Source organism: Cryptomeria japonica, chromosome 5, assembly GCF_030272615.1.
Source record: "Cryptomeria japonica chromosome 5, Sugi_1.0, whole genome shotgun sequence".
Taxonomy (NCBI): domain Eukaryota; kingdom Viridiplantae; phylum Streptophyta; class Pinopsida; order Cupressales; family Cupressaceae; genus Cryptomeria; species Cryptomeria japonica.
Window position 1 is genome coordinate 450,499,346 of NC_081409.1, and position 24,924 is coordinate 450,524,269.

Sequence of the window (24,924 nt, forward strand, 5' to 3'; positions counted from 1 at the left end):
TGCTCACCACTATGACTCACAATCAAGGACGATCGTAACCAAAGACGGGAACATCTTAGCTTACCTTTCGGAGGAAGCTATAAGCGAAGCTCTTCATCTTCTAGACCATAAAGATATGATTTACAAAAGCTTAGAAGGAGCGAGGTCGATCTATGAAGATGATCCTGAGACTTGTTTGAATCTCATCAATAAGAATTGGTTGCTCAAAAGTCGGCCTCGCCTGAACAAGATTCCCAATACACCGCATAGGATCGACTTCCAAGAGGAATACAGAGATTTGATAACTTTGCTCAATCGAGTTACAGGGGCTCCTCAAGCCTTCTTCTTCGAATAGTGGATGTTCTTCTTCATTCAAATGATAGTCCAAGGAAAAGGAATGCTTCATTGGGCTAGAATTATTAGCAATTGTCTGGATGTGCAATTGAGAAGGCTAAGACCCACCAAATCATTCCACATGAGCTCATATGTTATATATACCTTAATCAGGAGTTTCGAGTATGCAGGGCTACCTCACAGAGGAGTGATCGGAAGAGGACCCGGAGAAATGAGAGTTTGTGATTCTTATGTTCATCTGCATCATCCGCCTAGAAGTGACTACAAGTTAGTCAATGACACCTTCACGATGAACATTACCAGGATATTGCAAGGTGGGATTCACAATCGACTATCTCTGGATGTGCAGGAGCTTGTGAAGAAATATGGTGCATGGTTCATCCAGTTTCAAAAGTTCACATACATCAGAGTTCATGGGTGTCCTTCACCTCCCTATATGTTGCCAAGGTATCCAACAGACAGAATAATACTACTTGAGGTGACTAGGCAGTTGGCAGCTTATGCGAAGGCATCCAAACACAAGCATGGAAATGGAATTCCCGTGCCCATCATACTAGGGAATTCAATTGAAGTATGTCCTAATACTCAAGCCACTGAAGATGCAGGAAGGGAATTATCTTTATACTCATTCTCATTCTTTGCCTCGCGGGAGAATTTTGATCCTCATGGTTATATGGAGGAGACAGTCGGCAGGAAGTACAAGCATGAGTTTTAGGTAGAGGACTTTTGGATGAATCTCCCAGGTGATTTAGAGGTTAAAAGAAAGATGCATTCCAGGCTACCCTTAGATCTCATCAGGAAATGCAAAGTTTATAGAGTAGCTGATCAAGCCTAGAATAATGGTAGATACCTCCAGTCATCCTATGAGAAAGAAGACAAAGAAGTGAAGATAGATTGGATTGAGCCCGAGGTTTTAGACTTGAGAGCTTTGATGGCTCCCGTTTTATCATGCACTCGCAGATGGGTGGATGTACAGCATCAAAAGTTGAAAGAGCAGAATGTATCAATGACATTTACTTTGGAGGCAAGACCAGAAGAAGGAGAAGCAAGTGTGAGTGAGAATACTTCTCATTCCAAAGGCTCAAAGAGGAAAGAAAGACTTGAAAAAGGGGAACCTTCCAAGAAGAAACAGAAAACAAACCTTGATCACCCACCAAGCAATTCTTCTCGACATGAAAAGAAAGCAAATCAAGGAGAAGATCAGGGGAAGATGGTATATGAAATTGATGAATCTATGGAATCCATGGTACAAAATGACAAGCAAGAAAAGGGACAGACGCCTCAACATTCATCAAGTCAATCTCCCCAAGTTGATGCTAATGAGCTACATGAAGAGAAGAATGATGATCGAGCGACATCTCCTTTCCGAGAGGATAGACAACTGCTTAAGGAAATACAAGTAAGGGAAACAAGATCCGCCATTCCAGATTGGTTAAAAGAGAGACTGACAAGGGTAGTTGTGGTTGAAGAGGAAGAAGATGTATTTGATCTAGAAATGCTTATAGGAAATTCTCAAGAGGTAATGGAAAAGAAGAAGGCCACAAAGATCTCCAAGGTAATTAGAGATGAGACAGGATCCAGGAAATTGCAAGTAGCTACACCAGGAGTGGACAAATATGAGGGTGAGATTCTTGCTGATGAGTATGACTTAGAAACATTTGAGCTTGGTCCACTTACCTCCGAACAAGCAATGGAAGAGGCAACCGATTCATTTGAAGCACTTAAAGACAAACTTAAAGAGGAAATGGAAAAGAATAAGAAGCTTGAGAGGGAGGTTAGTGCTTGGAGAAGCTATTTTAGTCATCTCAATCGGCCCTTGAGACGTCAGGATCCAGCAGTATCCCCTTTACAAGCACTCCCTCTTGAATCAGTGGGTGAGGCAGAAAGAGTCAAGAGCTTGGTTCAGCTTATGAGCTCTTGGATTGATAAATCCCACACGGTAGTCGTTGAATTTGCAGCAAGAATGATGAAGACAGTTCATCGAGCTATCCAGGTTCTTGAGATTATCCATAATCTAATGATAACTGTAGCTGCATTCACTCACACTAGAGATGTTATCATTCCTGTCTTACAAGTGATAAGACAAACACCAAGACGGATTCTGGCACAAGAAAAGATAATGGATGGAGGAACCCATAACCTCCTACAATGGTCAGCTCTGCTCCAGATGAAAGAGGTCCTTTTTGAAGACAGCAACACCAAATGCAGTCAAGTTGAAGGTATCATTCATCCAATTCAAGATAAGGTGTTTGAGGTGTTGTGTACCATTCTTGACAGGCAGATCGAGATTGAGATAGACGTGGACATCCAAGAGTTGGAGGAGAGAGTCAAGGTCATCTTTTGCAAAGAGGAGAACGTCATCACAGATAAGCAACGAGATCAGATGTACACTACTATGTTCCTGATTGAGAAGACCAAAGAACTTGAACCTGGATGGGAGACAACTCTTCTCACTGCTTTTGATCAAGTCCTTCACTTGGAAGAACAAATGAAGAATCTTCCTAAGATTCCCATTGCTGAGATTGAGGGAATTGTGTCCAGATTCATTGAATATGCTAAGAAAGAGCATAGGAAAGGGAACAAAATTCTAGATGAAAAGTTGTTATAGGATGATGTGGTAGCTTAATTCCTATTGGTCTATGTTTCCTCGATATTTGTGCCAGTTAATTATTGGCTATGCATTTAATGATGTTTATCTAAATGGGGACCTTTTTGTAACAAACCCTAATTAGGGTTTAGGTGTCAAAATCTCAGCCGTCGATATTCTTTCGATCTGGGCCATTCATTGTATTTGAGGATGCTATATATACCCTCACTCATTTTCATTTTATATAGTTAGAAGTTAGAAAAAAGGAGAGAGAGCTTAGAGAGGAGAAAGTAACTGTGTAGCAAGCTTGAGTAGTGAAGAAAGAATTTTGAACAATTGTTGTCCATTTGGCTTTGAGATCAATAAAATATTGAAGTTATGGTGTTTTATTGCAATACTTGTGGCTATCTTCATGATTGTTTATTTTCTTGAATCACTCTCTGTTGAAGTAGTATTTAAGTTTAAGTTTGAAGGACTAAGTGTTGTGCTTGATCTTTGGTGAGATTCACGTTCCAAACCACTAGCTTCTTACTGATTGTAAGGACGCCTTGTGTGGTCAACTAGAAATATTTAGATTGCTTAAAAATTCAATCATTTTTGGAAGTATTGATATGTATCTCTATGATAGTATCTATATCCTTGATGATTTGAAAGCTACTGAATCACCTTAGAAGATCGCATCAATTCTAGTAGAGTTGTAATTTCTTGGCGATACTGAAATTGGTAGAATCTTACCAAGTCTAGCCTTCGTTGAGTCATTCTTAGGATTAGATTAGTATTCCTTCCTTGAAACCCTTATCCTTTGACATTTTTTGAAAATCTGTTAGTGTTAGGAAAATCCTGTTCCTGCAGTCGAAAAGAGAGTAACATGGACAAGCTTTCTCTGAAAGTACGTAAGGCCCCTTGAAGAAACAGCATATACAACGACCACTGGTGCTTATCCACACGTAGAGATCCTACATACAAAGAACCTTGAAGTCATCCCGATTGATCCTTTTCGCGACATCTTCAGCATTCGGAGACTTTATTCAAGAGAGGATAAGGTACCTTTAGGTATTTTATCCTGTGTTCGCATGTGCATAAAAAACACATCAACAGGGGGGACTAGCTTTCTTTGAGCCATTGCCCAACTTGAGAGGGACTGGCTTCCTTGAGCCATTCTGTCCACTTGAGGGGGGCTAGCTTCCTTGAGCTAGTTTACCCAATCTTGAGAGGAATTGCCTTCTTTGTGCCATAATTCCTCTACATTTCTTTATGCTTGGAAGGAATGGGGACTTCCCTTGAGCTATTTCTACACCAAGCCTAAGAGACTTACTTGCTCTGCTTGGTGGCTCAGGTTAGCCTTTGTGCCATTCTCATCCTCTATTTGGGAGGGAGGGAGAGCCTATCGGAGCCATTTCTACACCAAGCCTAAGAGAGGTTGTTCTCTACAGCCTTCTTACTCGACTTGGTGGCCCTTATTTGCTCTCCACATCCTTGAAAAAATATATGTCCTATGACATATAATCATTCCTAAAGAAATGTGATTGTTTTAAAAGAATTAATAACAACAAAAGGTCCAAGTTAATAGTAAGAGTCAACACATGGTTTAGAGGGTGCGATACTCTGTGAAGGCTAGGACCATAATAAAAATGTGGCGATCTGACTAAATTAGAAAGCACTTAACAAATTGTTGTGAAAGGTGATTGATATTTACAAAACAAAAGGGGTGCTGTTTGAATGAAAGACTATTTGTTAGTAGGAGTCGCCTCTCTTGAGAAAGGAGTATCTCTTATGAAACATGATGTCCCTTAATAAGAGATGCATTCGTTGAGAAGAATATGGAGATATATGTAGTAATTAGAAATGGATCTTGTAGGGGAGGTATGGAACAGCATTGAGGATCTATATTGAAGAAAAGAAGATGAATTAGATCACTTACACCTAGGAATGAAGGTTAAGTATTAAGAAGGTCAGTGGAAGATCTATAAATAATTTTGGAGCAGACTTGAAGCATTTATAGAAGATTTATAAAGAAGAATGTATGCAGATTGGAGTATAGCAGAATTTGTCAAAGCCATCAAGATAAGTTCTATTCTCGGAACTAGTCTTAGACTTTTAAGTTAAAATTTAAAATGAAATGTCTTCAGATTTAATGAAACTATATATTACAATTCTCATTTTGAATTGGAATTGTTGTCTCGGGACTAAATGTGGTGAATCCAAAAGGAAGAAGATATTAAAACATTCAAGGAAAAACAAAAGTAACTCACACATGAATGAATAGTACCCTATACAGGTCAACATTATTCAAGATCATAAGTGGCATCAATATAAGGATGTATATGATTTAATACATCCATTTCTAGGGTCAAAGGAGAAATACACTTATAGCACATAGATCTAAATGATCACATGGGTGCAATCATAACGAGGATGGGGATAGGAGAGACATGACGAGGTGCCCTAATTCTCTCCGGCCCTCGGCCCAAGATCAGAAACACTATCCCCCTTGGCCTCTTGTGGTCCTTAATCATGCTCATGAGGTGGCGTACCTAGCGGAGTCTATATGTTGTTCCCCTCCATCACTCTGTACTTCTCCCCTCTTATGATTTAGGATCTCCTCAACAATTGATCAATATGGAGATAGTAGGGGAGCTGCAATAGATTGCCTTTGATCCTCAATCCTAGGCTCAAGGTTAGGACCTTAGCCTCCTTGACCTCATGTGGTCCTTAACCATCATCATGAGGTGGCCTCGTCGTCCTTAACTATCCTTTTGAGGCACCATACCTAGTGAGGAATCTTTCACCGTTTACCCTCGCACTTCCTCTACTTCCCCAATAGTATCGAATATTGTAGGTATATTATGTTATCAAGTGTATAGATTTAATTATATATATTCACTCTCAATTAATCTTTTAAACACATAGATATATTGATAAATGAATTCTGCACAGTCAGATATAGACATATATGTGTTTACACCTGTATGAATAATCTATCTTTGCCTTCATACCACAATGGTATAGATGCTATTGCACAATCATGAACATCATATTACTAAACATTAATCATTCGTTAGCAGAAGTGAATAATTTTTATTATGCCAAGTATAGGGAAACTCATACCAAACCCCTAGTGTAATCGAACTGTTTGTGCATTCAGTTTATTATCCGTCTGATCTCTTCTGCTTTTTGTCTTATTCTGATGATCGATAGATTCTTGCTTCAATGTGGGTGAAGCCCTATTATATCCTTCCACCAGCTTGTGGAACGACGTCTTTCCTTTAAGGACATGTCCATGGGAGAGATCATATCCCATCTATTGCTCGTTGCACCCTTTCAGCATTTAATCATCTCCTCTAACTAGTGTTTGTTAATCATTTAATCCTTCTATTGGTTAATGTTGGGTTATTTATCAATTAGCATTTGATCATTCAGATTGCTGTTCACAAACAAGAGAGAAGGCGATCCTTAAGGCAGCTTGCTTGCTATGGTTCTGATTGTTCATGGTGGTGATCGGGGTCTGCTGTAGACAGTCCAGTGATTAGGAAATTGTGAAGTCTCACTACCATGAGACAATTTCCTATCAGATCTTGCTAAAGTGGGTCAGGACACTGACACAATTGGATTATATACTGAATCTGGGAATGAAAATTTTAATAATCTGGGAATGAAAATTTGTATTAAAATGGTTTCTCATCCTCTTTTTACACATGTTTGCCTATTGATATTTGTGGAAATATAGTATTTTCAGTTCTAAATAGTATTATTGTTTACAATCTGAGAAGATGATGAGATTGTTGAGAAGTTTTGCATTTTGGGTTTTGATTTGTTAGAAAAGTCAGTATTTGTATCCTGTTCTTTTTTGCATTCAAGTAGTCAACAAAAGAATTGCATCCTTTATAAGATTGTAACTGTGCTACTATGAAGCGGGTTTATTTATATTCATTCTTTCCAGATTCAATATACTTGATAGCATCTTGAACTTTGTGGTTTTTAATGGTGCTGGGCTTGCATTAACTTGAGTACTATGCTTATTGCTAGATTTCTGAAATTGGTATCCTATGTATTTCTAGGTGAGGGCACAATTTTCGTTTATGGGTGGTAAAGGTGGATTGCTTTGGCGACGTATTGCATTTAAACTGTCTGATCAAAGGTGGAGTATAAAATATTAACAGTGGCATGATAATGGAATTCCAGCTGTCAATATATATTTTTGAGCCTTTATTCTTTAGATTGTTTAAAACTTACTTTAGAATGCTATTCCTTATCAAACAAAGAGAACCAACACACCTTTGAGTTATTTTCCTTCAGTGATGAAACGGGCCAAGGTGGTGGATATCTGTCAGTTGAAGATGAAAATGGCTCTGTCAAACAAAAATTTCTGAAAAGTGGACTATTTGATTTTCTAAGTAAGGTAAGATTTAATTAATGATTATATGAATCTATATTTTTTCTATGGATTTACTATAATTAGGAAATTGCATTTTTTATTTGATTATTCTTTAATTTGACTATGCCAATATGTTTTCTATGAGAACTTTATGAAAATTATAACTCTGTCATAAGATATTTTTAATTTTTTTTTTCATATTTTGATGGAGATCCTCAGAAACATGACTTTTTAAATAAATTGCAATCATAGTTATTTTCAATTATGTGCAATTAAGTTTTATTAATGTTGTCTATGTTGTGAAATGAAAATAAATCATCAATAAGATTTGATATTTTTCCTGAAATTGATGTGATTAGGTTCTAGAGGTGGTAGTTATGTGAATGAAAGATTACTTCAATTGTGACATGAGAGCCTGCTATTTTTGGATTCTGGTCCTTCCAATGGATCAGAAATTTCAATGATTTTTGTAAGGTTTACCTCAATCTGTCTGTACTCATGATCAGCAGATTTTGAAAGGTTATTGTAATCGACTATAATGACTTAATGTGGACACAAAAAGGTAATTAAGATCCTAAAGATGCTATATGCTGCTCATAGCATCATCATTTGCAAAAAAATCCAAGTGATTTGAGAGCATGGCATATAAATAAGTAACAAATGACCAAATTTGCCAGGCCTGATCAAACTAACCATGACTCACCAAAAATAATTGAAACTCACAAGTTTCTAAGACTCTCCAAAACTTGTCTTAAGACTTTGCTGCAACACAAAACCCTTTAAAAATCCCTTTTAAATTCATTTTTCTCTATCAAATCAAATCATTCTTTAGATCTGTTTTTTCTGCTCTTAAGGTTTGTTACATTTCAAGTGTTTCAAGTGTCGATTAGAATTTCTATCTTCTTTGAAAGGAGAGATTCAAAATGGACAATTTATGGACTTTGTTTTCTTCAAGCATTTAGATCTTGCAATTGCAGTGTTATTTATATTGCCTTTGCAATCTATAGCTTGGATTCGGTGTTAGGTTGGAGCATTTTTGAAGAATTTGGTACACATTTTGGACAAAATTGGACTCTTGTGGGCTGACTAACCATTTGAAGAGCATCAAAAGCATATTAAAACAAGGTATTTCAAGTTTCTTTTAACTTTCTTTGGCATTTGGTGAAAATGCCTTGGCAGTTTTTCTTCCATTTTAAACCTTAAAAGGTTAAAAATGGTGAAGGGATGGGATATTGTTTATACAGATTGCAAGGACCTTGAAGATGTAGGGTCCAATGAAGTTTATGTAATAAATAACCAACTGGGCGAGTGGACTTTCTAAACTACTACCTCTATTAAATTGCTTAAAAAGCATAAATACACAATAAAATACCAATTGATGCTAGAGAAAAGCAAAACCGACTGGGAGTTCATTTAGAATTTTAAACCTCCTAATTCAAGGAACAAAAATATGAGAGTTGTCATCGAGGATAGTAAAACTTAAAGATCAATTATTAGAATTTGGAACTAATGAGAGTACACTAACTGTCATTCAAAGTTGCCTCTTGCAATAAGTTTTTTCAGCATGATTCATTTTACATATCCTACATGGTTATCAACAAATCCTGGAATATCCTAAATGGAGAAATATTATTGATTTTTAAGTGTACAAAAACAGAAGCACCTCTTTCGTTAATTAGACTTGGTTATTGTTGTGACGTATTCACACATCGCCCCATTGCAAATGGGGACCCCTGCTTTTTTTTGCTTTCTAAGGTTTGTTTTTTAGGTCTTTTAGGGTTTTGTCTGTTAGCCTTTAGCTTTCGAGTGTCGCCAGGGGGATCACCTGGATAGCAGGTTTTGCTTGAGTTAGGTCAAGTTGGTGAGTGATGAAGTCTGGAATGTCTTGATCCTGAAATTTGGCTAAGTCTGGAATGTCCTGATCCTGAAATTTGGCTAAGTCTGGAATGTCCTGATCCTGAAATTTGACTAAGTCTGGAAAACTGAAGAATCCTCCAAAAACTAGATTTTGCAATATAACTCCTGGAGGTCTGAAACCACTCTCAAACATCTTGAAAGTATATATGGAATATAACTTAAAGTATAAGTCACTTATACTTAAATGTTATATTCCATAAAATGATCCTGACGGAGAGTCTAAAAATGTCAAATTTCGCTCCTGACCCTTCCAGAGGGTCCAAAGCGAATTTCGCTCCTGACCCTTCCAAAGGGTCCAGAGCGAAAATCTCCATAAGACATTCTAGTTTGACCCAAACTTAGAACCAACTCGTTCCTAGGCATCTTTGAGGGCAAAACACTTGTTTGGATGGAAAAATGTGAAAATGAAGTCAGGATTTTGGCCAAGATTAGGAATTTCACTCCTGACCCTTCCAAAGGGTCCAGGGCGAAAATCATAAAATCAACATATTCCTTCTAGGTTTTTGCTAAGGCAGGGATAGACCAAGGTTGAAAAGGCCTTTGAGACCACTTGTGAGTAGGTGCTTGTTTCAAAAAATGATGATTCTAGGCCAAGGAGGACAAATCGCTCTTGAACCTTCCAGAGGGTCCAGGGCGAAAATTTGAAAAACCCCTATTTTACCTTGCAGAAACAAGCCAAACTTGGGTGGAGGGAATAAGGAAGAACATTGCCTAGCTAAGAGTGAAAGATTCAACGAAAGATGATGAAAGAGTTAGCCTAAGGAGGAAAAATCGCTCCTGACCCTTCCAGAGGGTCCAAGGCGAAAAACCCTAAAAACACACTTTTTCTCCTGAGTTGAATAAAACTAAGTCTGGAATGAAATGAAAGAGCCTATTTGGAACGCCTTGAAGAGGTTTTTGAACTTTGAAAATGAAAATTTTGAGCCCAATTGGGAATTTTGCTCCTGACCCTTCCAGAGGGTCTAGAGCGAAATCCCCCTAAATGCACTATTTCCTTCAAAATTTTGGTGAGATAACTCAGTGGTGCAAGGAAATGGATCCTGGAGATCGATTTGGAAGAGTTTTATGATCAAGCCAAGGTGGATTATGACCTAGGATAAAAAATTCGCTCCTGACCCTTCCAAAGGGTCTAGGGCGAAATCATGAAGAAGCTTCACTAAGCCTCAATCCAACCTTGATATTCCCCAATTTGCACTAAATTACCTAAATTCAAGACATTTGGGAGGCTGAATTAAATTCGCATTTATTAAGGCATTGGCAATTTAATAAATTAATTTTTAGGCCTTAAAATAATTAAAAAATTCACCTTGGAGGGATTAAAGTTAATTTTAAAAATTAAAAAATGCAAAATGGGCGCTCAAAAATCATTATTATGCCTTTATAGGAAAGTCGGCCACCTTTTCAAGGATTTTTTATTTATTTTTACCCCTTATTTGCCAAGTCGGCCTTGAAGGGATTAGGGTGAGCGCCCTATATAAAGGGGGAGTGTTGTTTCAAATTTCAAATCATTCATTCATTCCTTCTAAGTGCGATTTTGAGGAGCATATTTGGAGGTGCGAAATTGAGCAAGTTGGAGGATAATTTCCAGATTTTGGAAGGTATTTGAAGGCGAATTTCCAGATTTTGGAGAAGCTAGTGGAAGGTGAGGCCTTTTGGAGGCTAATGGAGGCATAATTCATCCAAAGGAAGACCACAATTCAACCCTTGTCCAGCAAAATCCGATCTTCTTTCATCATTTTCCAAGGTTTTATAGTTAGGCTTTCAAAGGAGAAGGTATGAAGAATCATTTTGAAGTCCTTATTCAAGATTTATTTTGATTTCATTGCCATTAATTTGAAAAATTAGAATTCTGGATTTATCATGTCATTTCCAAATTAATATCTTAAATCATTCTCTTGGAAGGTCCTAAATTCTATGCTTTAAGGTTTGATGCTCAAATAACTTTAATCTTTTGTGTAGGCATCAAATGGCGACCCCGGAGTCGGAAGATCAACTACTTGGCGGACCCTCATCAAAGAAGATCAAGTCAGGACAAGGACGATCTCCTCCAGTCTAGCATCATTAAGGACGACCTTCTCCATCTATCTTCCAGTCCAGCATTTGAAGGAAAGCATCACCAAATTGAGAATCAACCAAGTGTTAGACAAGGTGGCGTCCCAGTCATCACTCCTCCATTCGGGTTGGTCCACCTCAGCATGTCCAGATTCAATGTACCTGACTCATTAAAGGTGGCACAAACTTCGATGTACCTACCCCAGCTATCCATTGGTCGAATATTCCAGAGAAGACATGTGTCCAATTAATACAATTATTTCATTGGTCGGAATTAAGTTTGTTGCAACAAACCCTAATTAGGGTTTTCATTGTAGAATCTTGGCCATTGATCTCAAATTGATCTTAGCCATTGAATTGTATTAAGGGCACTATATAAGCCTCGGCTCTTCATTTGTAAAGGCTAATAGAAAGCTAATAGTTAGTGAATAGGAGTCAGCAATAGTTAGTCAGTAGTTAGAAGGTGAATAGTTAGCTAATAGTGGATAGTCAGTTGATAGAATAGCACTTAGAATAGAATAGAGAGAGAAGGCAAAGATTGTTGCCAAGATGTTGTAAAAGACTTGTAAAACTTCATTGAAGAAATGGTGAAATCTATGGGTCGATTCAACAATTTGCATGGTCTCTATACTTCTCAGATTTGATTTCATGTTATTAGATGAGTGGAAGAAATGTGTTTGATTGATGGTGAAATTTGTATTTCCATACTACTAGCAGTTTGTTGATTGCAGACTTGCCTTGTGTAGTCAACTGGAATCATTCAGCTTAAGCTCAACTTCATTTGTTGCTTCTTCACTGATATGCATCAGCTTGATGGTGTCTATGCCTGTAGTGATGATCTGAACATCATAAAGCTTTCCTCCGAAGATCGCACTAACCTTGTGGAGATGGTCCTGCGATGTCAAAACAAGACTTAGTTAGAATTTCATCAAAGATCAATCATTGCTCCTACGTTTCTTAGTATCAGAATTAGATCCTTTCCTCGACCTCGTCCTTTTTCCTTTTTTTTTCAAATCTAAGCCAGTAAAATCTTGTGATTCCAGCAAATCATACGTTTAGGTCATCAAGTGTAAGTCCCCTTGTGATTCCAGCAAAATCACATCATAACACAGAGAGCTTATCCACACGTAGAGATCCTACAACAAAGAACCTTGAAGTCATCCCGATTGATCCTTTTCGCGACATCTTCAGCATTCAGAGACTTTATTCAAGAGAGGATAAGGTACCTTTAGGTATTTTATTCTGTGTTTGGTCGTGTACAAAATACACATCAACAGTTATAAACTTGCTACATCTTCAAAATTCTAGTCTATGATGGATGTTGTTAGTGGTGTGGCCTGAGGTTCAATGCTTCTTCTTTTTCATAGTTGGAAGGATAGTATTTTGTAAGTTATTATGGATGATTTAGGAAAATGGTAGTTGAGAACCTTGCCTCAGAAAAAATAAGGTGCCGTTTTGTGCCTAATTGTAATGTCCCTAGTTTTTAGAGATCATTAACCTGCAAAACAGATGGTTATAACACCACAAACATATATATACATATGTAAGTAATCGAAATTTACAACCTAACTTCAATGCTCAATTAACATAATCATAATTTTAATCTAATAAAAAGGATACGAATGCCATACGAATGTATGTCCTTAGGCGGCTATGAGGCTTGCCTTCTTGGAACCCCTTGGTTCCAAGCCCTCTAGGAAATCGAAGATGAATTCGAATCCTGTCTTGGGTGTAACCTCTTACACCCAAGCCCTCCAAGGAAGACCCTTGCCTTTCCTTGCCTTGGATGATGCCTTCATCATCCAAGTCTTCAGAAGGGATCGGCCTGACCTTTGAGTCCTGTCTTGAGTATAACCTCTTATACCCAAGCTAGCCAAGGAAGACCCTTGCCTTTCCTTGCCCTGGACGATGCCTTCATCATCCAAGTCCTCAAAGGGGATTGACTCGATCCTTCCCTTCTTGGTTAAGTTTGACCCAACCAATCCTTGTATTTACATAACATTTTTGTTCATAAATATTCCTTTATGTTAACATGAACTCTTAATGCATTATATAATTAACTTATAGATATATATATCAACATTACTTTTCATCTTTCATATTTGCAATATGTTTCTTAAAATACCTTGTATTCCTAAGTCCCTCTTGATATGCAACTTATGTGTATATTATTTACAAGATTACCTTTTTCCTATTTATATCTAGTGAATGCTACACCCTACAATGTGTATACATTCTTACTAGACAATTATGAACATGACTTATCAATGGACTTACCCATTTCCCATTGTTCATTAATTCATACTAATTAATATTATTGAGCCTTCACCCTTAATCCTACTTATTAATATTAATAATAAGGAAACCCTTCATATATTTCACCTTAATTAATATAGGACAGGGTTCTTACCTTGCTGTCCGCTGACCTCTCTCCCTTTTTCCCTGCAGTCCGCTCCCTTCCTTTTTCCCCCGTAGTCTGCTGCTTTCCTCCCCTTCCTCCCTCTTGCCGCTGCTCCTTATGTATCCCGTGAGGGGTTGTGTCCCCCTACGGTCCCCTTCCGCATGAAGGGGTGCGGGGGTAATCGCAGCTTAGGTTGCGGTTACCCACGCACCACTTCATGCGGGAGTAACCAGTCTATTTAGGAGTCAGCGGTAAGTCATGCATGGTTTGTATATATTTAATTATATTAAATATTACCTTTAATTAAATATATTTAAATATTAAATAACATTTCATTTAAATATATTAATTATTAAATATCATTTCTTTTTTTAAATATATTAAATGTTAAGAATCATTTCATTTAAATATATTAATTACTAAATAACATTTCCTTTATTAAAATGAATTAAATATATTTCCTTATTTAAATATTACCTTTAATTTCATTTTAAATATATTTAAATATTAAATAACATTTCATTTAAATATATTAATTAAATATATTTCCTTATTTTTTTTTATAGATTACTTAATTTTAACCATTTATTTACACTAGCCTAATTCAATTAATCCATATATTAACATTATTAAGTATTTTACATCCGGTGTAAATTCTCTTAGAGTGCCCTATATGTCCTTAATCATGATCGTTGACTATACGATTAGTTTCTTAAATGGTGGTTCTTGCTAAGCACAATCCTTGAACCTATCTATAATAATGTTCTTTTGATTACATTTGCAATTTTGTCTCTTTTAGAGACTCCACAAAATTGAGGACCACTAGCGATGTAATGTCCGAATACATGTTAATGTCAATTAGTCTAAATACTATTCTTGTTTGTTGGAGAAAAAGCATGTGATTACTTTGTATATATTCTTTTCACCCATCCTTAAGTATGTATTCTTTTCACCCATCTTTATCGTTTAAGGAATATTATTAGTTATAACTATTAATAAGTGTTAATTAAATAATAATATTTAATAAATAAATAAATTTCAAATATTCCTTCGTTGGTAATTATTATATAAAATAATAATTTCTTCTTTTAGGGCCTCTCTCTCTTTCTCTTCGTATATGTATAACGATCCAGAAGGGGACATGACACTAATAGATAGAGTTATGGGAACAATAGAACCAATATGAATTTCATTGTGATTCAAATTTGGTATCTGACTTAGATTGAGATGTTGTAGAACAATTCTGAGTTGTCTAATATTGTGCGTGTTATTATGGAATGTTCACAATAGATATAGAAGAAAAATAATTGCAAGCATATGCTTAGTGTTTTTCAGAGTGATGCTTATGGCTAATTTGAAAGCTGGGTTAGTGTTGTTTTCCACATACCGGTAAACGATTAAATGCAGAAAGTAAATGCATAGAACATAATGGAAATATATTAAAGAACCAGTTTCTGTATTAATTCAACAGTCCATGTACATCAAGTGCTTATAACATTACACCCATATACGACTATGATGATGCTACTTCGAAGGAAAGGTATGCAATATATAATACCTGAAGGGGTGCGACCAACCGTCGCGTCCAACTGCCCTTCGGGACGACTAACTGACTTCCGAAAGTCATAATTACCAACGACAACATAACATAATACGACAACATGACATAATGATTATCCCCGGCAACATCATCCCCCCCAAGAAAAAAAGTCGTCTCCGGACGACTTAATACAAAATAGAGATGACATTAAAGAGAACCAAGGTAGAGAACTGCAGGAACTGTTGACGCCAGTCGAGCCCAGAACTCATACACCTGCTGCGTCCTCGCCTGAAAACCTTTTTGTGCTACCATCCGATGCTCAAGTGCGGATGTCACCATTATTGCTTCCGTAAGGAGTTTTTTTTTCCTTGACATCACAGTCCTCTTGTGCCTAAACCAAACTTGTCTGCAAAACACGCTTTTTAGTCTCAGCCTCCACCAACTGCTACTCAAATGATACTGTCTCCCTAGCCATTTTGTCCTCGATAGCCACCCGCGCTGCCCTCTCGGCATCCAGCTTCTGGGTACGCTGAGCTGAGTCTCATGCTACTACTGCCTCCAACCTGGTGGTCAGCTCCTCCCAAGCCCTTTGTGCATCCACCAAGGCAACCTCACATCCAGTCGAGACATACTCCGAGTTCCTCAAACCGTACCATTCATGCTTGGAAGTGGCCACAACCTTCTGGCACAAAGGCTAGGAGATGCCTCAAATCCTCCATCACACTCCCCAAAGGCTGATAATTTGTCTCCCTCTACGGCTTGTGGCTTCCCCGCCAATGCTTAGCTTCAGGCTTCTTTCTCACAGTACGGAACAACCCCAACACTTACCGTGACTTCTCTGATGCCTTCGCCCAACTTAAAAAGTGTATTGTAGCTCAAAAATAAACTAGGGTCTGGGGGCAGTGCCCCCAGCGGGGTCAAGGGGTAGCGCCCCTGCCGCCAACACCAATTTAACACCTTCAGAACCACACAGAAGTCCATGCCGCACATCATTTTTGTGATATTTTAAGATGCAAAAAAAAACCTTCTTCAGCATCCTGCATCCAGACTCCATCGAATGATTTTTCAATTTGGTCGTCGTTTTTTTTTTTTTTCACGTGCCATCACCACCTTTATCCCTGCCGTGTTGTGGTATTTTTTCCTTTCACCCTCTTTTAAATCGCCGTTGCCGTCGCCGTGCAATGTCTCGAGCGAGTACAGAGGTTATTTGCCGTACGATGGAGTAGTCTATCGTACGGTGGCTGGGGTCACTCGAAGCTTGGTGTCGTATGGTGATTGGTCTCTTGTACGGTGGCTGGGAAGGTCGTATGGTGGATGTTGTTTGGCCATACGGTTGATGAACACCCTTCGAGGCCGGTGACCTCCGTCGACGGTGGTCCACTGTACGGTGTCCCACCGCACGGCGGTGCTCCGTACGATGTCGTGCATCGTATGGTGTCCCACCGCACGGTGGGACAACCACACTTTTTTTTTTTTTTTTTATTATTTGTTTAATTTTTTTTTTCTATTTTTTTTCCTAATCTAATTGTCGAGAGTCTTCGGCTTGGGTCCCGTGCCTCTGGGATCGCCCTTCATCCTTCTCGGTTTGCCTCGCCTGAGAGTCTCCCGCTTTGGTCTTGTGTCTCACAAGTCGCTTGCTCGGCCTCTCGGGTCCCCTTCCATCATCTCGGGTCCCCCCCGGACTCTCGGGTGTCCTTGCGGCCTCTCGGGTCCCTTGCGTGCTTCTCGTGGTAGGGTTTCAATTTGGACCCGTTGATGGCAAGTCTATTTTCAATGGCGATCTGAAGACTTGGAACCATAAATTCTACAGGAACTACGGTCTCCTTCCCGTACACAAGAAGAAGAAGAATAAAGATTTTGAAGGCTGCGACCTTCCACACAGGGTTCCAATCGTTGCTGACACGAGTGATCTTGGGATTATCTACGTCATCAAGGTTTGTCTCCTTCAATTTTACCTCTTGATACTTGATGGGTTCTTCCTTCGGGAACTGGTGTGCGGTGGTGTCACTCACATGAGCGTCTCCCTTCCAATGTTCCGGTAGGTACACCTCCTCTGTTACTTGCTCCGGTTCCTCTACTTCAAGCCTGTAGCTCTAGAACATTTTGTAATCCTCCATCTGCCAGTGGAAGAGCCCGTTCAATGACCCCGTCTCATCCTCGGAGCACTCTCCTAGTTTGAGAACCCCTTCGTCGTTGGGCTCCCTGCAGCCCCGTCCTTCGTTCCTTGGGTCGCCTTCTCCTTCACCCTCCGATTCCGAAGATGATGCCAACTCCTCACTAACCAACTGCGTCCCAAGGTCTATGATAAACTTCCTTCCTCCATTCTCCATATATAGAGTGTTTTTCTTCCAGGTGTGGGTGGCCTTGGCTGCCACCAACCACCCTCTCCCTAGATTGCATCATACCCTTTTTTCTTTAGTGGGATGATGACGAAGTCCAGTATGAAGGGTTGTGTCCCGATGGTAACTTGTTGGCCCATCAGTGTCCCGATGGGTTTGATTCCATGCTGATCTGCTCCCAACAGATTGAATGTAGATGGCCACAGCGTCGGCTTCCCCAACTTCTGCCACGTTTCTTCTGGAAGAACATTCACTACTGATCCACCATTGATGATGATATCGGTTAGAATGGTGCCAAGGATACCCATCTCCACAATGGGCGGGTTCCTTCTAGTGTTAACTGCCAGCAGCCTGGGGTCTATTGCAGATCCCCCAGGAACATCTGTGCGGTGGTTGGTATTGGTGCATGGTTGGGAGAGATTATTCAACAACGCCGTTCGTAATTGAGGCATCGTCTGGAGGAGGTCGTGTACCTTCATAGTTACCTCCAGTTTTAAAATTTGATTTAGTATAGCCTCCTCCGCCTCCGGTTGGCTGGAAGTACCCGCTGTACCCTTTGCCTTTGCCCCCTCTCGTATCTCTTTCTCAATTTCTTCCCGTGCTTCCTGTACCCTTCGCTTCTCCGTCTCTGGGTCTGGGCACATTGCTTGTCTGGTTGGGCGCGGGTTACGGGCAACACTTCCTCTTCTTTGGTTTCCTCGATATTGAGCAAGTTGACGCCGGACTTCGAGTAGGTGGCGTCTTCGTGGTCTCCCGGTCCGCACCATTTGCACAAATATTGTGTGGCCTCTCCCTTCGGGCAGTCTCGAGCGAAGTGCCCCCACTAGCTGCACGCTCTGCATTGTATCATCGGTAGGCCTTTGGAGTCGTATTCGATCCGGCTCCTTGTATTGTTCTTGTTGTTTCGTCCTCCCCACCGGCTATCTCAGTAGCCTCCCGATGTTGCATTGTTGTTCACCTGGGAGCTGCCGGTACCGCCCGATGTAGTTGGTTGTTCCTGCATAAGCAATACTTGTTGGTTTCGTGTTTTCATGTTGTATGGGCACTCCTTGATGGAGTGTCCCATCACTTGGCAAATCTCGCAAAAGGCCTTCTTCGGACAAGTACCCTTCGTATGTCCTTCCTCTTTGCACTCCGTGCACCATACATCCCCTTCGGTCCGACGTGTGCTTCTTATTGCTTTAAAATCTCTCCTCATTCGCTCCATGTCTTTCTGGAGCGCTTGCACCTTTTTGCTAGACTAGCCATCGTTGCTGCTTCCCTCAGAAGAGTCATCATCCTCGGACGAGCTATCCTTTTTCTTTTTCTTCTTGGATGTCTTGGTCTCGCTCTCGAGATCCATCGCTCTATTATATGCATCTTTGTACGAGGTTGGTGGAACAATTTTCATCTTCTTCCGGATGGAGTGTTTTAGTCCCTCTACGAACCATCTCTTTTTCAACCCTCTTCTTCCGGATGGAGTGTTTCAGTCTCTAGAAAATGACAAAGATGCTCGGATTGAGAGGAAGTTTGACACCATGTTGGACATGATGTCAAGATTGTTGGGTCAGATGGAGCAGCAGTCCAACAACAATTCCAATTACCAAAGAAATGAAGCTGAGCACAGCGGGAGCAATGAAAACATCAGAAATGTTGAAGGAGATAGGTCTATCCAAAGGACTACTACTAGAGGATCAGCCTCTAGACCACTCTTCCCCACCTTCACGCCAAGGGAAGACCCTCTTGCAGTTGCTGCTACGACATTTAGAGACGAAGCAAGGCAAGCTTACCAAGATTATACTGCATTACCTGCTGATTTGAAGGACCAGTGGACCTTTGATCAATACATGAATCAAAGGAATAGAAGAGGAGGAGCTAGGAATGATCACGACAATCCACCAAGGAATGATTATCAGCAGACACTTGGTAAGATACCTATGCCTTATTTTGATGGCAGCAATAAATGTACAACAAGGTCTTGGGTGCAAAAGCTTGATAATTACCTTTCCTTAAGACCTATGCCGGAGGAAGATGCAATTAAGTTTGCCACCTTGCATTTGGAAGGGGCTGCCCATGAGTGGTGGTACCACTGGTTAGTTACCCTTGGTCATAACTTAATCACCACATATGCTGAGTTCACTGAGAAGCTAATTGACAGATTTGATGTGAAGGACCCTGAGGTAAGCTTTCATGAGCTAGCTCAATTTAAGCAACATGGCTCCCTTGAATCATACATCACTAAATTCCAGCAATTGTCAGTCACCGTTCCCAGCATCAGCGAAAGAGGATTGGTAGTCCTGTTCACTGAAGGACTACTGGAACCTCTCAAAGGCTGGTTGAAAGCCTCTGACCCTCCCTCTCTACAGGAAGCAATGAAAAAAGCAAGAGGGATGGAATTTGCAGCACCTACCGAGAAGTTTCCTTCGAAAGGATCTTCTTCCTATCGTGATAATAAGAAGTTTCAGAAGAAGGATGACAGAGCTAAGGAGAAGTCCACTTTTCCTCTTGATCGTGAGACATTGAATGATTTGAGGAAGAAGAAATTATGCTTCTATTGTAAGGGGCCTTATGATGTTAATCATGATTGTCCCTTAAGGCCTAAGGGAAAAGCAAACAGAGCTATGTGGACACTATCTGAAGGATCAGATTTTGACCAGCAAACTGATGATGAATATTTCGAGTCAGAGAAGTCAGAACAAGGAGAAGTTGAACCTGAGGTGAAACTCAAGGAGGCTCGCCTCACTAGCATTCATCGTGAGGGCTCTTTCGGGATGAGAGGTGTTCTTGCTAGGCAGAAAGTCATCACACTTCTTGACACTGGTGCGACCCATAATTTCATTGATGCAAGACTTGTGGAAAGACGAGGCATACACACTGAGGATTTTGAGGGAATAAGAGTGAAGGTTGCTGATGGTTACACTCTGAAGTGTGACAGGATGATACCTAACTTGCCTATGCGCTTGAATAATTTTGAATTCAAGGCAGGTTTCTATGTTGTGAATATTGGTGACACCGATATGGTTCTAGGCATGACATGGCTGCATGATGTTGACATATTTATTTTCAACCTCCGTGAGATGGAAATGAAGTTTGAGATGGATGGAAAGACACGTGTTGAAGACACTCCAGGACACCAGCTGCAGGTGTATTTTAATTCAGGAGGATGGAATGTCTCTTGCGTCATGACATGGTCGAGTGGGCAGCAGGATGTGTTTTGAAACCTATGCAAGAGGAACAACAAAAGCCTATCTATCCACCTGACATCCAGGTGCTGAGGATTAAGCATGACAAGGTCTTCAGTGAGATTCCACCTTAGAGCACCTCCTGATAGAGGAATTGAACACATCATTGAGTTAGAGGAAGGGGCTAAGCCAGTGATAATCACTCCCTAAAGACATCGCAAATAGCTCAAGGATGAGATAGAGAAAACCATCAAGGAGCTGTTAGCTATGGGACATATCCGACCTAGGAAGTCACCTTTTGCTTCGTCTGTAGTTTTGGTCAAAAAGGAAGATGGAACATTGCGTATGTGCATAGACTACAGATTGCTGAATAGGAAGACCATCAAGAATAGGTATCCAATTCCTAGAATTGATGAGTTTCTGTAATATCCCACTAATTTTTTTTTTTGATTTTTAGACCAATAACAATTCATCCACAACAATTAACCCGTTAAGGTTAGAGGAATAAACCAAAACAACTGAAAGGGAACCCTTCCACCTTTTGTTCACCGAGAGCCCAGACTGGGAGGGTGAGAGCATACGGTGTTCCGGGGATCGTCAGCAACAATAATCAAACTGAAAATTACAATGCATGGGCGGCAAGCCAGCCCCTTCTGCTTATCCAGTAGGATAGAAACCAAACTCTTGGCGGTAAACCGACGAAGGAGAAACCACAAGGAATTGAAGTACAATCACTCTACCGCGTATTTCAGCGGGAGGACATTACATTAAACAATCACTCTATCGCATATTTCAGCGGGAGGACATTACATTAAACAATCACTCCATCGCATATTTCAGCGGGAGGACCATAGCATTAACTTATCACTCGACCACTTATTCAGTGGGAGGACTGAAAATTACAAATTTGCTGAATACTAGGCGGCAAGCCAGCCTCTTCCACTTATTCAGTGGGATGAGAATTACAAAGATAGAACTGGTTAGTAGTACTACTACCTAACCTTACAGTAATAGAGATGAAAGAAGGAGAGTAATGCAGATTTCTACAATAAGGATATAAATTTCTGTTACAACCAATCTGCAGGCTGAAAGTACAAACTAGTAGCCTATAGACTTACCAAAATACTCATAACTCCCTCATTTTACATCCAAATCAACTCAAACCAGTCCCAAATCCACCGTACATCATAAGCAATGACAACCAATCAAAACCACACCCCAAACAAACCCTTATTTATTTTGCACGCATCCCAATGCAACACAAAAAACCCATGCCTAGCCTAAGAATTTCGATTTGGCATAATAAATTCAAAACTCAAACAAACGTGCTATAAACTTACAAAGTTTATCGCCAGTGCTGGGAAGGAAGATAGAGCTGATACCCATAACCGTCAGTCGCTTCAGCAGAGAGATGTGATCGAAAATATACTTCAGCCACAGGGAAAACCAGCGAGTCTCCAGAATCACTTCAACACCAAAAATGTCTATGGTAAACTTTGAGAATGTAGGAGAATACAATGCACAGCTAGGTACTGTATTTCAAGTACGAAACCGGGTAGCACTAGGGAGACGCACTCCGAAGCCTCAAGTTCTGTTGCCAAACCGGCAGCATAACATTACAAATTTTCAAGATACCAAAATGAGAGCCCAAGTCACTTATTTATAACTTTTTGCCAACCAAATTCAAATTCAAATGCACTCCAAATATGCCTAAACCAAATGCCATTCCATTTCATCCACATTTAGCATTGCATTTCATTTCATTTCCTTGCACAAGTTCGCCCTTTTTAATAAATATAAGTGTCATAAAATAAAGTGTAAAGTGGGTGCCCAACTATGACTTCCAAATAAAAAATATTACTAAGGCAATATACTTAGAAAATCGCCCATTTGCCTTGAGTTATAATTTACTTATTAACACCATGATGACCCCCTTGAAGTCATATGCAATTTTCGCCCAAATAGACTTAGGATAAAATTAATATTTTCTCCCTTCCTAAGTCATCCATCCATAAAATAATCAAATATTAATACCTCATGCCTAAGGTATAATATATTAAAATGCCTTCTCCTCAAATATTGATTATTGCCAAATTGAGCCAGAGACTGAAGTGCTGGAAATCACCAAAACTGAACTGAGTTGGGGCTTTGAACTGAACTGCCAAAAATAGTCATCTGAGCTGAGCTGCAGAATCCTTGCCAAGAATAGCACCAAAAAATGCTAGAAGACCAACTGCTCAAACTGACCTGCCGGAAATAGCCATCTGAATAGGCCAGCTGACATCCTGCTAAAAATAGAACTGCTAAAAATAGTACTTACTAAAAATAGCATACTGCTAAAAATAGTAAATGTTTCCAAAGTGATTTTAACCACATTCTGAGCAGCCGTCGCACTTACTAAAAATAGTAAGTCAGGAAAAAGTCACTCGATGCAAATGCATGTCGAACCATCTTGAAGCTCTCTGAAAACCCAGAAGGAATCCGGAATCCAAACTGTCAAACTCCCACATATGCACCCTGAGTCTCCAGAATAGGCCAATGGACCACTGAATGCACATCACTGAGAAGGGGACATTACAGCTTCATGGTGCACAATATTTTTCTAAGATCGACTTAAGGTCGGGCTATCACCAGATACGAGTTAGGGAGCAAGACATTGAGAAGACATCATTCCGATGTCATTGTGGTCATTTTAAGTTTGTGGTTATGCCATTTGGGCTAACCAATGCACCTACCACTTTCTAGTCCACAATGAACAGGGTATTTCATTCTCAATTGCGAAAATTTGTGCTAGTCTTCTTTGATGACATTTTGGTGTACAACAGGACTTGGGCAGAACACATTGCACATCTAGATACTGTTTTGGGTATTCTTGGCAAGGAGACTCTTTATGCCAAGGAATCCAAGTGTGACTTGGGCATGACAGAGCTTCTTTATTTGGGTCACATCATCAGTGTAGAGGGTGTATGCATGGATCTCGATAAGGTCAAGGCGATTGTAGAATGGCCTACACCTGAGAATTTGACACAACTTAGAGGGTTTTTGGGCTTATGCGGTTTCTATCGTAGGTTTGTTAATGGGTACTCCTGACATGCAGCTTCGCTCACTGATTTGACCAAGAAGGGAGGCTTTGTTCGGTTACCCGAAGCACAGGATTGCTTTGAGATGTTCAAACGAATTATGACCACTTGTCCAGTACTTGCATTGCCAGACTTCAGTAAACCCTTTGAGTTGCAGTGTGATGCTTCAGATGAAGGGATTGGGGCTGTCCTTATGCAGGACAAACATCCGATTGCATTTGAGAGCAGGAAGTTGAGAGGTCTTGAGAGGAGCTATAGCATTTATGACAAGGAAATGTTGGCCATCATGCATGCCTTGGCCAAATCCAGGCAGTATTTGGTAGACAACAAATTTACAGTGAAAACAGACCATAACAGCTTGAGACATTTCCTTGGGCAACGGGATCTTAATGATAGACAGCACAAATGGGTGAGTAAGCTGCAATCATATGATTTTGACATTTCTTTTGTCAAAGGGTCACAGAATGTAGTGGCTGATGCACTATCTCGCCGCACTCATTTGAGCTCCATGGCACAAATTTCAGAGGATTGGAAGCACATGATTGTGGCAAAATATGCCAAGGACTCTTGGGCTTCAGGTTTCATTGAGGGGTCAATTCATGATGATAGATATACCATTGTGAATGATTTAATCATTTACAAGGAAGGATTTTTTTGACCCCGAGATCGAATGTAAAGAACATAGTGATGAGAACCTTTCATGACACACCCATGGCAGGCCATCCCGGTTACTACAAGACATATAAACCGGTGCGAGAGAGATTCACATGGAAAGGTTTGAAATCAGATGTTCTTCATTATGTTAGAGAGTGTCCTGTTTGTTAGCAGAATAAGCAGGACCACACATACCCTGCAGGTTTACTTCAGCCACTTCCGATTCCTGATAGGAAGTGGGAATGCATTTCCATGGACTTCATTATGGGTTTACCCAAGGTGCAGAGTAAGGATTGTATCTATGTAGTGGTTGACCGTTTGACTAAATATGCCCCATTTCTTTCCAATCACCACTACACATTCATCTACACAGGTAGCAGAGTTGTTCTTCAGAGAGATATTCAGGTTGCATGGTTTACCTCAGAGTATAGTGAGTGACAGAGATAGCGGGTTTATGAGCCAGTTCTGGCAAGATCTTTTTAGAC

At 39.9% G+C, this 24,924-nt stretch overlaps 1 protein-coding gene across 5 annotated transcripts in view; it reads left to right on the forward strand.

Moving 5' to 3' along the window:
* Positions 1–24,924, forward strand: part of LOC131060787 (aminodeoxychorismate synthase, chloroplastic) — a 219,322-nt gene that overhangs the window by 173,732 nt on the left and 20,666 nt on the right. For all 5 annotated transcript variants that reach the window (XM_057994216.1, XM_057994192.1, XM_057994196.1 and 2 more), the window contains 2 exons: positions 6,979–7,058; positions 7,217–7,319. In XM_057994216.1, coding sequence (XP_057850199.1) covers positions 6,979–7,058; positions 7,217–7,319 — 183 coding nt within the window. The remainder of the gene's footprint in view (positions 1–6,978; positions 7,059–7,216; positions 7,320–24,924) is intronic.